Consider the following 18,633-nt stretch of genomic DNA (forward strand, 5'->3'; position numbering starts at 1 on the left):
GAACACGTTGCCTTGGATCGGTCGAGTTGGTCTTTGAAAAGCGTTTGTTATATTATGCATATACGTAGAAAGATGCTGTAAAAGTAGAATACAATGATCCACACAAACATGCCTCGAAATTGCACGGTTTTCCTTTTACCTCGTCGACTAACACGGTCGGCCATTAATGGGAGTCAATTTTGTGACTCCCACAAATGGCCGACCATGTTTGTTCGCACAGTAAAAGGAAAACCACGCAATTTCGAGGCAAACTTGTGTGGATCATTGTATTCTTCTTTTAAATTATCTTTCTACCCATATGCATTTCATAACAAACGGTTACAAACGCTTTTTTATAGACTAACTCGTCCGATCCAAGGCGACGTGTTCCTTTAAGCCAACCACAGGTCAACCTACGATTTTCTTGCGCCCACAACAAACCGTCGGCAACACAAACATAAAATATGCTCGGGTCACAACAACTGAGAGATCGTGCGCCTGAGATTGGTTTCCGATCGTCGTCAAGTCTTACAAGTTGAAGTTGTTCTATTCTTGCGAGTGTTAATTTTTTTCGGGCGGCGACTGTTTCAGATTGTCTTAAAATCACGCAGTTCGGCTCGAGTCGTAAATAATCGCCGGTTGAAAAGTTCCCAATTAGCTCAGGCGCAGTGTGATCCAGAAAAGTCAGTCATCGACTGTTTTTTGTTTAGGTAAGGTTGACCTGAGGTCGGCTTTAGAGTGTGTAATTGTGTGTCCTCCACTCTACAAGTTAAACAAAAAGGTTCTGGAAACTTGAGACAGAAGAGGTGTTCAATGTCTACTCTTGATTTAGCCCTTAAAGATTCAACCAGTCACATTATGTAGTATATTAAATGCATTTCGGGTATAAGATTGGTGGAAGTCATTTTTGAATTTGATCAATAAAATGTTATTTTGTACGAATGTGTTTTTGTTGTTTCATATTGTAAATGAATGTTGGATCAACTTTAAACCGAATTTTTGAAGCATGGGAACATTTATCAACTGTTAAACTATTTACAAAACACTCTTTACAAAAAACAACCCCCCCCCAAAAAAAAAAAAAATAAATAAAAATAGTAATAATTTTTTGTTTTAGATAAATATAATATAAAGGGATAAATACATACACTAATCAATCAATCAATCAATCATATAAACGATAACAATTTACTAAACAAAAATAAAAAGACAAATAACACACTTACTAAAGACAGGTTTTTTATATAAAAAAAACCCCAATAATACAGTCTTGGAAATTTCCATTTGTATTTTAAAATGGTTTCCAAATTTTTGAAGTATGATTAGCATAAAACAAGCACATTATTCAAGTCTGTTTGCCCAAAGGTAAATTGTTATATGTAACTTCTTAGTGTAAATAATGAATTTATTGCTTTACAACTTTATAATATTATATCCTGTACTGTACAAAAGGATTTCATCAAATACTTGAATGAGAAAATCATGATGCCTTCAATATTCTCAAAGTGATAAAGATTAATTATAAAATAATAATAGTAATCATCATAATCATCATATTTTTTTGATGTAATTTTATTGTTAACCAAATGCCATTAGTCTATGACTTTTTATTTGGTATTGTATTTTTATATGAAAATAAACCAATATTGAATTGAATTGAATTTGAATAAACACAAATTTGATTCATTCTAAATTATATGTGATTATTAAAACCAATTACTATTAATGTTCGGAAAATAGCTTTCAAAATGTCAAAGTCACAACTTTTACCAATGACATGTATTAAGTATGATCAGAACTAGAAAACACTCCTTACAGTGACAACATAAAGCCATTGGACACTTTCGGTAAACAGTATTGTTCAAAGACCCACCCTTCGTGTATCACAACTTTATAACATAACAAACCTGTGAAAGTTTAGGCTCAATCGGTCATCGGAGAAAATAACGGGAAAACCCTACCTTGTTTTTGCACGTTTCGCCGTGTCATGACATGTGTTTAAAATAAATCCGTAATTCTCGTAGTCGAGAATTGATAATTGTTTTGATGTTTTCTCAAAAAGTAAAGCATTTCATGAGATAATATTTCAAGAGAAGTCTTTTACCATTACCTTCTGTAAACCCTGTAAGTTGTGTGTAAATCTGTGAACTTTTTTTTTCTGTTCCGAAAGTGTATAATATGGCTTTAAGGTAAATGTAGAAAATATTGTCCTTATAGTAACTTCTCCACTATACTCCTTATGTTGTCTTGATTACATTAATTGACTGAATATTATATCTATCACTAGATTATAATGCTGAAGAGGGTTCATTTCTGATACCCATCCAGAATTATTTTACTACATCATTTCACACTGTACACTGATCAAAACATTTCCAAGCATGAACATTTGTAAACAACAACATCACGTGGTTGAAGATCTCATTATCATGTAAGTAATGGTGGCTCCAAGAGGAACCAGTAGTTTGAGATGCACTTGTGGTAACACCACGTGGTAGAACATCTCATGTCTGAGTAATGATGTCTATGAGATGAACCAAGAAGGGTTATACTAAAATAGCAAATCTTTGCTCTGCTTAGCATATGTAAGTCTGTAGTTAGCATAAGTCCGTCTGTAATTAGGGTATGTCCGTCTCTGCTCAGCGTACCTCTATCTCTACTAAGCGCATCTCTGTCTCTAGTTAGCGTATCTCCGTCTTTACTTGGCATAATCTGCATCTGTACTTAGCGCATCTCTGTCATTAGTTAGCGTGTCTCCGTCTCTGCTTAGCGTATCCCCGTCTGTTCTTGGCGTCTCCCTGCCTTTACTTGGCGTATCCTTGTCTCTACTTAGCGTATCTCAATCTGTACTATGTATCTTCATCTCTGCTTAGCGTCTCTCCGTCTCTACTTAGCGTATCTCCGTCTCTACTTTTATAGCATATGTTTGTCTCTGCTTAGTATATCTCTATCTCTACTTAAGGTATTTCCGTCTCTACATGTACTTAGCGAATGTCTGTCGATACTTAGCGTATCTCCGTCTCTGCCTCACGAGGTGATGCAGATACCGATATGTCTAAGTTAGTGGTTGGAGCGGTAGACATGGTATTAGGTGCAGTCTGAGATGTTGTTAGACTAGTAGGCTTCTCATCGCGATGGATGGGCAATCGGCATTCACGCCCACAGCAGATACGTCTCAGATATGGGGCAATTGCCACTCGAACCTCTTCACGTCGGGCACAGAACATGACACCCACAAGCACACCCTACCAAAATAACATTGAAAGGAGATAATTTAACACTTAGGTTTAATACTTACAAACGTTAAGAAGTAACTTTAATTAGTAAACTTGTTGGTACAACCATGTGTAAATCTCTTATGGGAGGAACATTGGCTCTGAAAAGAGCCATTGGTTTACAGGTTTCAAACAGTGAACTTTGTTTACAATAAGTGTGACCTTGCACATTCTTTGGATTTTATGGCAGGCAAGATACTGCTCTGGTCATAGTGGAAAGTTTACATTTTGTGTCATAATTTCCACATAAATATGAATTATGAAAGTAAAAGCTGGGTTAATTTTGAGATGTGCCCCCTTTCATCATATCCAAGTTGATAAGAATTAGACAGTGCAATCTCCGTAAGATTTTTTGTTTTCTTCCATAAGGCTGTGTACAAATCGTGCCTGCAGGAAGTCCAGGCTCTGTGGCTCTTTTGTAAACATGTGATGTGACAACTTTTTTTCCTGATGTTTAATTATTAGCTCCTTGTTAGCTAATGAATACAAACAACAGTACCTGCAAGGAGTTAAACAGACAGAAGAGGAGCTGGAAGGCAAAAGTTGCCCCTTCAATGGCCAGAAACCCAAAGCACCAAGTTAAGCCCATGAGGGCTGAGATTCCAACAGCATTCTGGAGACGTTTGGTTATTTGCTCTGACCGAGATGCCTCTTTGACCTTGATGAGACTGCGCATGACCAGGATGAAAGTGATGATGTTGTGGAGGAGGATGAGAGCGATTGGGGTGAGGAGACCGAGGTACATAGCCAGACCGGGAGAGATGAAGCAACTACAGTCAAAAGGAGAACACAAAAAGTCAGCTATCAAATCAGTTTAGATTCTTGAGGATGTAATGTCATCTGCGGTTATATAAACTGGGGGTTTGTGGTAAAACCATGAAACTATTATTTTAGAGTTTTGGGGTCTGATTAGAATCAGTGTTTCATGACTCATTTTGTCGGGTTTTATTCTGATGGCTACACCATGTACTATAGAAAACTCTCCTGGAAGAAGTTGTGGCTCTCAAAAGACCCCAATGTTTCGACTATTAGTTATGCCAGCTGTTGTCTTGAGACTGAACAGGGGCCTTTAGTCTTGGCTGCGCTGATTGTCATCAAGAAAAAAGGTGCATTGTAAGATGGTATCAGTTTCAAAACCTTGTGTTGAATCTTAAGTAGGAAATTACAAGGATGTTGGAAGAGTATTAGAGCTTTTTGCCATGGGTTCTCTGATTTCCATCAAGAACAAGAGGGCATTGTAGATGGTGTTGGATGACTTACTAATGTTCATTCCGGTAGAAGTCTGTCGCTGCTGATAGTGTTATTATCAGTAGGATGAAAGGAGATCCTGGAGAGTGAAATAAGAAGAAGAAAAAAACAGCAATGAACATTGTTTACAAATAACCTTTGCTTAAAGTTTCACATGTATTATAAACTTTCTTATTTGTCCATTTCCCCTCCATAAAATGTTTCAAACTGTAGTCTTCCTCTCTGCCTATGAAGTGGTGGGTAGCCGTGTTAGTAGGGTTATTGCAAACATGAAAACAAAGCTACAGCATTGAGTAATTGGTATCCTTTGTTTAGAATGTGCAGGACTGCATAAACCTTGGTTTTTCTTCATGAGGTAGTTGCTACGAACGCTCATGCAGATATTTATTTATTACTAGTTAGTCATTTAAGTGCAAAATTGTATTTGCCTTAGTATTGTAATTTAGGGTTTGAATGACAAAGCAACAATGATGGTTGTTTCATGATAAAAACTCTGAGGTGTTTTCATCAAGCTTTAACAAAATGTAAAAAAAAAACATCATATTGTGAAGGCTTACCCCAAGCAAGGAGTCCAGCTTTGACCATGTACAGGGGAGTGTCCTCAGGAAACACCTTAACGGTGCTGACGTACATATTCCTGGCTTCAACAGCCATCCACATCATGGTGGTCAGAGTCAAGTAGTGTAGCAGAGCACCAACAAATATACACCCTCCTCCAGAGCCCTGAATGACAATAATTCAGTGGCAAAAACTGGGTTTACTTAGAAGGTTTGAATTTGCTGCTTCTGATGATTTTAGAAGGGGCTACATTTATGAGATAACTATAATGTAAAGCACAAGATTATTATCATTACAAATAAAACAAACTGGGATTTTTCATGTACGTTCATAATAGATCAAGTACTAACACTACCATGTATGTACACGATAAGTCTCAAAACATTGTGTACGTACGCACTTATTATCATGTATGTGCAAGATAGTAATCGTGTACGAACACAAAAGTTATCGCGGTTGTACATGTACATAATAACTTAAAACTAAACGTGTACGTACATAATAATTAAGATATTCGTACATAATAAGTCAGGGGGTAATCATTTACGTACATGATAATTATCGTATACGTACATAGTGCTTATAATGTACGTACACTATCCGGTACGTACATAATAAGCATCAATATCCAGCGGACAGTTATCTTGTAGGTACACGATAAGAGCAGGTTTTTGTTTATTCACATGGCGACCTCCATAGCATTCAGATTGGAATATATAGGCAAACTGTGTTCATAAAATCGCACAGATTTGTACACGCAGCGTACAGGATTGGCCAATGAACAACCTCCTTTTGACCTCTGGGTGGGGGCGCCCTACTAAAATGACGTCATGTGCATGAGGACTATTATACTTACTCTAGCATTGTCCACACCAGCCAGGAACACGAGGTAGAGCAGTAGCAAGGAGAAGCAGAAATGGATGAAAATTTGACGAGATTTGCCGGTTCGCAGTTTCCTGGAAGGAAATACGTACAAGCAATTATATATATCTTTATCTTCAAACGGAAGGTACACCTTTGGTAATTGTCAAAGACCAGTCTTCTCACTTGGTATATCCCAACATAAGCATAAAAAACAAGCCTGTAAAAATTTGAGCTAAATTGGTCATCGAAGTTGGGAGAAAATGATGAGAGAAAAAAACACCCTCGTTGGACGAATTTATGTCCTTTCAGATAGGAATAAAAGACTTCTGGCTAGAAGTCTTTTATTATTTTAGTGAGAAATTACCTCTTTCTCAAAATCTATGCTACTTTAGAGGGAGCTGTTTCTCACAATGTTTAAGACTGTTTTATCAACAGCTCTCCAATGCTCGTTACCAAGTCAGTTTTTAAGTTAATATTTGTTTCGAGTAATTACCAAACGTGTACCTTCCCTTTAATTGTCGTTTTGTCTAATCGTAGCTTGAGATAAGCAGACGTACATGGGGATTTGCAGGAAGGAAATACAGTGAAATATTTGGTTGGACTACTGATTAAATCCTGGTCAACTTTTGTTGGTACTTTGTCTCATCGCAGCTTAAAAATAATTCATGCTGTGTTGTCTCTATGCATAGCATTTATTAACAGCCCTATCACAAAAATGTTGTTTGTGTGCAATAGTTGATTGTTGATAATGATTCTTTGAATCATCATAGTTGGGCCTACACCATTGCCCCTGTTGAACTGAGAGTAGAAGGAAGTTCATGTCTCACTGCAATGTCGTACATGGATGCGTACTGGATGCAACCAACTGCATGCACCAAATGAAAAAGTTTACACAGTGGCAGCCTTACAGGACACATTGGTAATTAGTTAAAATAATCACTAGCATAAAACCTTTCTTGGTAACGAGTAATGGGGAGAGATTCATAGTAAACAACTTTGTGAGAAACGGCTCCCTGTGAAGTAGTGTAGTTTTCGAGAAAGAAGTAATTTTACACGATTTTGATTTTGTGACCTCAGATTTAGAATTTGAGGTCTCGAAATCAAGCATCTGAAAGCACACAACCATGTGACCATGTTGCGACAAGGGTGTTTTTCTTTCATTAATATCTCGCAACTTCTACGACCGATTGAGCTCAAATTTCCACAGGTTTGTTATTTTATGCATATGTTGAGATACACCAACTGTGGAGACTAGTCTCTGACAATTACCAATAGCCAGTGTCTTTAAAGCGCCAGTGTCTTTAAAGAAAAATGATGTAAAACTTGAAATGTAAACCTTGTGTGTCTCTGAGAAATGTGCAGCTAGATGTTTGTTAGAATGCTTCTGCAATTAAATATCGAGGAAGAAAGTCTGTGGAATTGAGTTGGGAAATAAAACGGATTTGTGCAACTGACAACTGAATTGTATTTTTGGTTTGTGTGCAGTTTTGAGTGCACTGATGACTTTTTGTCTTGGGAACAATAAGAAGGTGCCTTTAAAGACTGTCTTACCTTATGGAGAGGTATATTACCAGGGTAAGAGACAGAGCAATGACCGATAGAGCACCTCCTATTTGGCTGATGATATCAAGTGCTGGGGTGAAGGAGAGACCATCTTCTGTACGTTTCTGACCCTTCACATCCTGTGCAAAGTAAAGAGACAAGAACTTCAAAAACATGTTGGAATCATGAACATGTTGGAATCATCAACACTACTCCCAACTGATGACGTAATAATAATTGCTTCCCTTCTCCCATCGTGTGATCGTTTTACAGCATGTTTAAGACATTGCATTAGCTGTAGGCAAAATGCTGAATGTACCTATTGATGACGTCATAATTAACAATGAAAAACTGAGCACAAATTCTCAACATCCAACTGGAGAAAAATCCTTTGAAGGTCTCCCCTTTGCCACTTCAAGTTAAAGATACAGGAAGACTAATCACTAGGACTTAGGACGAGTCCCAACCCTGCACTGTAGCATGCAGACCTTAAGATTAATCCTAAGTTAGGACGACTTACTCGTCCTATCTCGAGATAAGACGAGTCCTAACTTTCTGTGAAATCGACCCCTGGCTCCAAAGTACATCATTGATATGTTGCATGTTAAAGACCATTCTAACTATTTCCTGCGTTCAAATACTCCTAAATTACTCAAACAGTAAAATGCAAACATCCACTGGGGACAGGTCATTTAATCAAGCTGGACCGACACTTTGGAATGATTTACCATCATACATTCAATAAGTACAGTCTAATTCGGTTTTTAAGGCTAAGCTTAAGACTTTTCTTTTTAAACAAGCTTTTGGCTAATTTGTTGTTTTATGTGTGGTATTGTTTTTTTTACTCGATTGCTGTTTTTTCCCGATTGTGCTGATTTTTAAGCTGTTGTAGATTTTTGAAATGCGCTTTTGAACATTTTATGGTGAAATGCGCATAATACATGTGGTTTTATTATTATTATTATTATTATTATTATTATTATTATTATTGTTATTGTTATTATTATTATTATTATTATTATTATTATTATTAATATTATTATTATTATTATTATTATTATTATTATTATTATTATTATTGTTATTGTTATTATTATTATTATTATTATTATTATTATTATTATTATTATTATTATTATTATTATTATTATTATTATTATTATTATTATTATTATTATTATTATTATTATTATTATTATTATTATTATTATTATTATTATTATTATTATTATTATTATTATTATTATTATTATTATTATTATTATTATTATTATTATTATTATTATTATTATTATTATTATTATTATTATTATTATTATTATTATTATTATTATTATTATTATTATTATTATTATTATTATTATTATTATTATTATTATTATTATTATTATTATTATTATTATTATTATTATTATTATTATTATTATTATTATTATTATTATTATTATTATTATTATTATTATTATTATTATTATTATTATTATTATTATTATTATTATTATTATTATTATTATTATTATTATTATTATTATTATTATTATTATTATTATTATTATTATTATTATTATTATTATTATTATTATTATTATTATTATTATTATTATTATTATTATTATTATTATTATTATTATTATTATTATTATTATTATTATTATTATTATTATTATTATTATTATTATTATTATTATTATTATTATTATTATTATTATTATTATTATTATTATTATTATTATTATTATTATTATTATTATTATTATTATTATTATTATTATTATTATTATTATTATTATTATTATTATTATTATTATTATTATTATTATTATTATTATTATTATTATTATTATTATTATTATTATTATTATTATTATTATTATTATTATTATTATTATTATTATTATTATTATTATTATTATTATTATTATTATTATTATTATTATTATTATTATTATTATTATTATTATTATTATTATTATTATTATTATTATTATTATTATTATTATTATTATTATTATTATTATTATTATTATTATTATTATTATTATTATTATTATTATTATTATTATTATTATTATTATTATTATTATTATTATTATTATTATTATTATTATTATTATTATTATTATTATTATTATTATTATTATTATTATTATTATTATTATTATTATTATTATTATTATTATTATTATTATTATTATTATTATTATTATTATTATTATTATTATTATTATTATTATTATTATTATTATTATTATTATTATTATTATTATTATTATTATTATTATTATTATTATTATTATTATTATTATTATTATTATTATTATTATTATTATTATTATTATTATTATTATTATTATTATTATTATTATTATTATTATTATTATTATTATTATTATTATTATTATTATTATTATTATTATTATTATTATTATTATTATTATTATTATTATTATTATTATTATTATTATTATTATTATTATTATTATTATTATTATTATTATTATTATTATTATTATTATTATTATTATTATTATTATTATTATTATTATTATTATTATTATTATTATTATTATTATTATTATTATTATTATTATTATTATTATTATTATTATTATTATTATTATTATTATTATTATTATTATTATTATTATTATTATTATTATTATTATTATTATTATTATTATTATTATTATTATTATTATTATTATTATTATTATTATTATTATTATTATTATTATTATTATTATTATTATTATTATTATTATTATTATTATTATTATTATTATTATTATTATTATTATTATTATTATTATTATTATTATTATTATTATTATTATTATTATTATTATTATTATTATTATTATTATTATTATTATTATTATTATTATTATTATTATTATTATTATTATTATTATTATTATTATTATTATTATTATTATTATTATTATTATTATTATTATTATTATTATTATTATTATTATTATTATTATTATTATTATTATTATTATTATTATTATTATTATTATTATTATTATTATTATTATTATTATTATTATTATTATTATTATTATTATTATTATTATTATTATTATTATTATTATTATTATTATTATTATTATTATTATTATTATTATTATTATTATTATTATTATTATTATTATTATTATTATTATTATTATTATAATTAAGACAAAGGAAGCACTTACCATGAGGATGGCAAAGTTAGTGGCGTGGTCACATTCACAGGAGATTTTATCAGTGGGTTTGTCTGCTCGTTTGCACCCATCAGTTGACCAAGAACCAGCTTCATCCTCTTCACTACCAAACTCCCAGAATGTACATTGGATGGTGTCCAAGTCCTCCTCAGATGCATTGGTTGGTGTCTGATGAGGGTGAAAAGTACCTTATTTAAGATTTGTTTTAAAATATTTATGAAAAAGGGCCCTCCAATTAAAAACTTTTTTAAAACAAAAGACGCATTAAATCTGAGAGAGTTAATGTGTGTTGTTTGTGTGCAAGTGTCAGCAGGTACACATGCAAAATTTGTTGTTAGTTCATTATCATCATTATTACGTACACAATAGTATTCGTGTACGTACACGATAGCAATCGTGTACGTACACGACAGTTATCGTTTACGTACATGACACTTGTCAAGTAGGTCGTTTTTACTATTAAACATATTTATCAAGCGACTTCCAAAAATACCAATTAATGCGATTTACAACAACAAAAAATAAGCACAATAAAACATTTTTAAAAGAAGTGCACAAAAACACAAACAAGCGAAACACAAAATAAAAAAGGCATTACTAAAACATTAGGGAAACTTCACTTGAATTTGCACAAAGTTATTAAACTTACCTTGAAGTCTATAACCACTGGATCGGTGAGGTTTTTTAGCTCGACACCTTCCACTGCCAGTGAAACGACGGACCCAGCGACCTTTGATGTCAAGTTTTTAACGCCCGTTTGGAACAACGTGTCATCAGCGTAGACTATGAAACTAATCTTCAATGGCGCGTTAGCTTCAAAGTCAATCAAACATTCATGAAACAATTACTGAATCAAAACTTGTTTTAATAACCACTTTGATGTGACCACTTTAGAACATTTTGATGCCTACAGAACAAACTGAACAATACAGGATGCTTTTGTGAGACCTTTAAAGATCAGTTTGTGGTGTGACATAATGATCAATTATAATATGTACAAACTTTCAAATCAAATGGACTTTAAAGGGACAGTATAATAATGCCATTAGTTTATACAAAGTTTTTGTTTTAAGGAAACCTCATTTTCTTTAAAGGGAACAAGACTTTTGCGATCATAGCATTTTAACTTCTCAACAACAGTGTAATTACCACTGCAGTGGTTCCATATCATTACCAATGGCTGGCGGCAAATATTCAAGAATGCTCGCTGGTAACTGAATCGATGCAACAACATCCTTTGGTACTTCGCTGGCATCCGTGAATGTCTTGACCTCAGTGCCATCTAGAGAGCCATCTTGTGGTGACCTCGAGCCAGCTGACTCCTGTTGTACTGACGCAAAGCTGAATCCATTACTTGCTTTCTGGGGTTCAATGCTCACAGCTTTGACATGGATGGTTTCCTGTTGTATGCTGACATTTCCTCCTTGCTGAAGGGTCATGGAAACTTGTTGTTCTACGGACTTGACGATGGCCGAGGAGGTCGTGCTGTCCGCGGTGCCTTGGCTCTCTTGAACATTCGTGATGACATTGGCAACTGTCTGAATAACAGCCTTGGTCACCTTTAAAAGAGATATCACTTAAGCCCCTTTCATACGAGAGCAATTTAGCAAGGGTCCCTTGCTAAATTGTAGCATGGTTGTAAGATTTTACAAAATGCACCTCGTGTGAAAGGACAATAATAGTGTCCGGGTCCCTTGGCAAATCAGGTGATCAGGATTACCAATTCGTCATATCACTGTCATGTCGCACAAGGGTTGTTAGTTTTTTTAACTTAGCAGCGGGAAAGTGTGAAAAGAGCTTAAGTCATACATTCAGTTTTAGATTGTTGGAGTCTCTCTGTATAAACTGTATTCACCTCCCACAGTTTCCCATAAAATAACTCTAAAGCGGGTTTCCCCATGTACTATCAATTGCTTCAAGAGCCAATAAAAAGTGAACCTTGCGACCCATAAAATTACTAAAACAATGGATTCATTATATCCTCAACGAAGTAAGTCAAGAAATACGATATGAACATCAAATGTTCAGCCTATTTTAGTACCAATTTGGCATCTGCAGTTGATCGGTGTTGTCATCCATCTAATAGGTTGATAGATTAAATTTAAATAAGAACGTAACTAGTTTCAGTGATTCCACAATACAAGGAAAATAAGAGAGGAAGTTGTGCTTTCTTGGTGATGTTATTCCTTCAAAGTTATGGACATAGAGAAGCTCTTATTAATAACAATATATCTACCTCTACATCCCCTGATTCTGCCTTGACAATGTTTTCTAAAATCGTTGAAATATCCTCGACGTTGTCATCGCTAGAATCTGAAGACGAGAAAGTCTGCTCAGACAGAAACACAGCCACTTCTTTTGCATTTCCTGCACTGACAGGGACCTGCAATGCAAAATACAAATGTTATTAGACACAACACCCAATGGTTTGGGTACAATCTTGAGTTATATCTTAAATTTCAAATAAGTCAGACATAACTGTTTTCTCCTAGCACGTGCTTGCTTTCTTGCTTTATAATTCGAGCAATGTCCTCGAATCACGATGGTTCCCCATGCCTTTCTGTCCACATTGCCGACTTGAAATCTGCCGATTCCAGTCCTGTGTCCGTCTTGAGAATACCAGTGTACGTTATTGCCGGTCTACCAGGTTTCCTCCTCAAATGCTTAGGGTCCACAGAACATTATTGGACACTGGTTCGTCTTTGCTCCTGTATTAGTGGCCAGCAAAACGCATCCTTCTCTGTCTGATTTTTGTTGAGAGCTTGGGTAGGTTCCCATATAATAAAACTTTGTTGGTCATATGTCGACTTCAGTGGATGTTAAGAGCTGTTCTTAATAGCCTTGTGTAGCACCCATTTATCTGCTTTTCCAGTTTCGGAGTGTTCATTCCCCACAGCCGTATAACAGCACGGCATACTGTTGCAAGGAAGAGGCACTCCTTGAGCCCTCCATGAAGGTTTGGTTTCCACATTTTTCTTAGCACGTAGTTATTTTGATTGTCGCAAACGAAGTTAAACCATCTTGCGTATGTGCTCACAAATCTGTGACTAAAACATATATAAGCCACAAAGCTATTTTGTCCAATTTGTGCAGGTTTGTTTGAGTATTTGAAATCAAGATATCAAGCGATTTATTTTTACGTTTATCCGAACCGTAATAATGTAAACGTGTAACGTACGATATTCATTTGAAGACAACAACACTGTCTCGTAATAGAGCACTTCATTGTACTCAAAGCGCTCGAACAAAGAGAAGCATTTTAAGTTTTAAGTCGCCAGACACACAAGGCCTGAAGGCCACTGCAAGGTGTGGACTACAATTTTTTTCCAGAGGCCGTTGCCACCTAATCCTTTAGGGCTGAAACAGGGTTTCAGGGTTACCCCTTTTACAGTCCATACGGATGTGTGTGAAATGTTTGCATTGTGAGACTAATTGTGTAGCACCTGATAAGTGTGCCACAAGGTGCTGCAATGCATCCAGCAGCCATAGAAGCATTCGGGCAAACCCTTTCTCTGAGTGTAACCGAGTTATTTTACGTGCATTACACAACGCACTAGACCAACTGTTTTACGTCCCATCCGAATAAACTCGAACCCACCCTGCTAATCAGAAACGCAAGAACTTGAGTCCCGTGCATTTGACCGTTTGACCACTACTCGCCACTTGTACTTGTGTCATTCCTTGGAGAAATTAAACAAACTTAAACCTCGTACACTGCAGAATGTGTTAAGGCTTCTAAAATTAAATTGGAAACTGAGAGACTTATCACTAAAGACTCAAATCTCACCTCCACGACTTGTTCAACACTGATGGTATCCTCTGATTTGCCACAGCTTTGTCCCACGTGATCTTCCCAAGAAAAATACAGGGGAGACGCAGCTGTTGAACAATTCCTGGTGGCTTTCGGATGTCCAGCTATTTGTGTAGGAATTATAATAACTCAAATGGTTATCACGTACTTAATTTGTTGTTGTTGCTGTTGCTGCTGCTGCTGTTGTCGTCGTCGTTGTCGTCGTTGTCGATGTCGTTGTCAATGTCGGTGTTGATGTAGTTGTTGTTGTTGTTGCTGTTGTTGCTGTTGTGGTTGTTGTGTTGTTGTTATTGTTGTCGTCGTGTGGCATTGTCGTTGTCGCTGTCGCTGTCGGTGTTGATGTAGTTGTTGTTGTTGCTGTTGATGTTGCGGTTGTTGTGCTGTTATGTTGTTGTCGTGTGGCATTGTCGTTTATGTCAATTTATAGTCGTCGTTGTTTTTTGTGTGTGTTTTTTTTTTTTTTTTTTTTTTTTGGGGGGGGGGGCGGTGCTTGGGGTTTGGACGGGGGGGGCTTAGAAAACACAGCTGACATCACTTTAAAATGTTCAATATCCCATTGTCACGAACCTTTTTTAGACAGGAGTTCACATCTCTGAACTGACTTTGCCTCAGTTCCAGCAATCGTGGCCAGCCATGACAAGTCACCATGTTGGGTATCATTGGTTTTGTCATTCACACATTGACCTGAACAAACAAAAAGACAGTTACGTAGAAAATGACTAGATAGCATCTATAGTGTAGTAGACGCAGAAACTTCGGTACTACGGTATTCCAGTGGTTAGACTACAGGGCTTGCAATCAAAAGGTTGTGGGTTCGAATTCCTCTGCTAACCGCTGATTTCACATTTACTAATAAGTGTTGTCGTCTAATAACTGAATCACAATTTCTTGATTTGTGCAGTTCATAATCTTAGACGTTAAACCAATGTTTGTATGAGAAAGATTGGCTGTTGCCAGCTTAGTGTTTATATCCCCTTGTGGGAGTTTGCCGAGTTCCCTTTAGCAGGAAGATCATTCAAACAAACAAACTAATCAAAACTTGGATATTGCTTTACTTACCAACAACACTGACGTTAAAAGAACATGTCAACTGAAGATTATTGACCCCAAACCGCTGGTCGTATGTAACATTGTATGTCCCAATCTCAAATACTTTTCCGGACTTGGCAGTCGAGGTGAAGTTTGATCCGTCCCATCCGGTTACATCCGGATCATTCCAGAACACACTGGATGAGTTTTCACCAGGACTGGCGGGTACTACCTCAAGCACAGGACATGTTAGGCCAACCTCTATATGAAAGGAAGAAACAACAAAACAAAGATGTTCACCATTTGCCACAAAATGTGTTCACGTGTTTAGTACAACATGAGGTTCTTGACATTTTAAAACCGAAGACAAAGCTGTTCAGCGTGGCGACAAAGTCGGGCAAATCACCAATTGTTTTTATTTGAAGTAACTGCAGAAGTTCTGATTCATAGACTTGTCTATTCTGTTGTATATCACCTCGGTATCGCCAACTAAGAAAGTTCAGTATCCATATTAGTATTCTTGGTATATTGTATTCAACGTGGGGTCAGCAGATATTATTATAGTGAAAAATGAATACAGGCTGACACTGGCAGCTTCCAATACAACAAACCTTTGACTGTGACGGTGAAGTTACAGAAGTTCTGATTCCCAGACGTGTCTGTTCCATTGTACATCACCTTGGTATCTCCAACTGAGAAATTTCCGTATCCATCTTGGTGACATTCATTGGAGACGGTTGCTAAGCAACCAAACACCACATAAACAGACTGATTGGAGTTATCCGAGAAGACTGGAGGGACCCATGAGTGAGGTACCGGAGTGGTCGATGCGGCAGGAATTATCGCATCATCAGGGCAGCCACTGATACCTGGAAGCTCGTTATCTAAATACATAAACATAAAGAGCAACAATAAGAGAAAGTTCATTTTACTTTTATCACATTTATGGTATTTACTAAATAATATATAGTGAGAAATAATATGAAGGATAACTGTGCTCCAGACTAAAGTTATCAGAGAAAAATTGGAAGGATCCATGAGTGAGAAACAAGACTGGTTGACATGGCAGTGTTCTGACATCATCGGAGCAACTGTCAATACAGGAAAGATCAATATATAAATCCCAAACAAGAAGTTGCAAAGAAATGAAAGAATGCACCTCGTTTTAGGCACAATGGCTGATTGGAATTAGCAAGTGTAATTAGTTCATAACAAAGGGGCAGATCTTACCAACAACATCAACTTCAAAAGAGCATGTCAGAACCAGATTGGTGATTCCAAACCACTGCTGATATGTCACTCTCTGTGAACCAATTGGAAAGAAGTCTCCAGAAACGGCGGCCGATGTGAAGTTTGTCTCGTTCCATCCAGTTAGATCCGGTTCTTGCCAGTTGACTCTGGCTGTACTCAAGCCAGGATCAGTCGAGACTGTCACATCCAACGGGCAGACTAGATCAACCTCTGTATATAAGGACACAAAGAGAATACTGTGAGACCGCCATGCTTATTGGAAGATAGCTCAGGTGAGCGCCAACACTAAGTCAAAATATTGACTTGTCATGTGTAACTTTCATTTATGAACAGATTGCTCTTTGTTTTGCCATACTCGATAAAAGATTATTTTAGAATAAAGTGTTGCTCCCCTTTTTGCGGAAAATATGGCTCGTTCGGGGGTAAGGATAGAACCCATCTTTGCATGATTAAAATAGCTTGATGCATAGTATAGTCTGGCCAAAGAAAACAACGATTATTTGTAGGAAAAGTAGATTACAAAAGGTCATCAAACAATTTTTCACAAGTGAACATAAATATTTCAGCGCACCTCTGACTGTGACGGTGAAGTTACAGAAGTTCTGATTCCCAGATGCGTCTGTTCCATTGTACATCACCTCGGTATCTCCAACCGAGAAAGTTCCGTATCCATCTTGATGACAATCACTGCCAACGGTTGCTAAGCAACCAAACTCCACATCAACAGACTGATCGATTTTATCTGAGATTACTGGAGGGATCCATGTATGCACTATGGTCGTGTTTAATCCGGTTGGAAGAATGACGTCATCAGGACAGTTTTGTATATCTGGACTTTCTGTATCTTTTACTACAAGTGAGCAATTTTATACAGGGAAGGTTAGACTGTATTGAAAAACCCCTTTTTTGCTATGAAAGTTGTCATATTGTAGGGCAAACCGTATGCGAGTCCAAACGCAGTGCGCAACATTCCCGGTTTGATTTATACGGCACATGCACGCATACACGCGCGCAAACGCGCACAGACGCCATGTTGTAGGGCAGATGTTCGAGCGGTGACGTCATATTTAATACGGTCTATACACGTTTTGTAATCACTCTTAACAAATCATGACAATACAAACTGTTGGTTTGAAGCCAAGAGCAGTCTTTGATATTAAACATCTGAGAAAAATTTCACTTTGAAGTTAAATGTCTTTATGAAAAAATATAAGATGTTTATCCCCCAACATTTGAATGCCAGAAGCGTTACTTTCAGTGAACGTTTCTCAGATTGTGTATTCCTATAGACCTTATGCACATGACGTCATTTCAGTAGGGCGCCCTCACCTAGAGGTCAAAAGGAGGTTGTTCATTGGCCAATCCTGTGCGCCGCGCGTACAAATCGGTGCGTTTCGATTGTTTCGTCACCATTTTTCCACTAAGATGGCCGCTGGATGACGTCAATGCATAAGCTTTATTAGGGATAAATCTTCCTGTGTGGACACATTCGCTCCGGATTGTCGGCGACTTTAATGTTCCACTTGCTAGTTTGATATTATACATCTACATTTATACAGGCTGAAATCAATGGAATGGTTTCAAAACCAAAGGTATTCTTTGCCTTTACAGATTTGTTTGTTTGTAGTTAAGGTTACCTGTAGTTGAATTTTCATTAATAACGTAGCCATTAACAACTTATAAGCTAGAGCCTAAACCTAATCAAACACACATTCTTAGTTATCGTGTTTCCATAAACCCTTAGGCCAGAGGTATAGTATTTGAGTTTTTTAACAGTTTTTTTTATGTGGTTGTTTTGTGATTTGGTAATAATTTCTCAAAGTGAAGTTGGTTTATATTACTGCCATGCTACAATCCCGGCCAT

The 18,633-nt window shown here is 34.1% G+C and overlaps 1 protein-coding gene across 1 annotated transcript in view; it reads right to left on the minus strand.

Moving 5' to 3' along the window:
• Positions 1 to 1,078: 1,078 nt before the first annotated feature.
• LOC139937055 (uncharacterized) overlaps positions 1,079 to 18,633 on the minus strand; it is a 56,735-nt gene continuing 39,180 nt past the window's right edge. Inside the window, exons 32-47 of the mRNA XM_071932033.1 lie at positions 17,341 to 17,619; positions 16,749 to 16,979; positions 16,130 to 16,402; positions 15,549 to 15,779; positions 15,057 to 15,173; positions 14,466 to 14,593; positions 12,915 to 13,061; positions 11,853 to 12,237; positions 11,328 to 11,491; positions 10,670 to 10,846; positions 7,476 to 7,606; positions 5,917 to 6,016; positions 5,060 to 5,225; positions 4,515 to 4,581; positions 3,754 to 4,024; positions 1,079 to 3,224 (exon numbers count right to left, since the gene is read on the minus strand). Coding sequence (XP_071788134.1) covers positions 2,985 to 3,224; positions 3,754 to 4,024; positions 4,515 to 4,581; positions 5,060 to 5,225; positions 5,917 to 6,016; positions 7,476 to 7,606; positions 10,670 to 10,846; positions 11,328 to 11,491; positions 11,853 to 12,237; positions 12,915 to 13,061; positions 14,466 to 14,593; positions 15,057 to 15,173; positions 15,549 to 15,779; positions 16,130 to 16,402; positions 16,749 to 16,979; positions 17,341 to 17,619 — 3,107 coding nt within the window. The 3' untranslated portion in view covers positions 1,079 to 2,984. The remainder of the gene's footprint in view (positions 3,225 to 3,753; positions 4,025 to 4,514; positions 4,582 to 5,059; positions 5,226 to 5,916; positions 6,017 to 7,475; positions 7,607 to 10,669; positions 10,847 to 11,327; positions 11,492 to 11,852; positions 12,238 to 12,914; positions 13,062 to 14,465; positions 14,594 to 15,056; positions 15,174 to 15,548; positions 15,780 to 16,129; positions 16,403 to 16,748; positions 16,980 to 17,340; positions 17,620 to 18,633) is intronic.

This window comes from Asterias amurensis, chromosome 5 (assembly GCF_032118995.1).
Source record: "Asterias amurensis chromosome 5, ASM3211899v1".
In the NCBI taxonomy this organism is placed as follows: domain Eukaryota; kingdom Metazoa; phylum Echinodermata; class Asteroidea; order Forcipulatida; family Asteriidae; genus Asterias; species Asterias amurensis.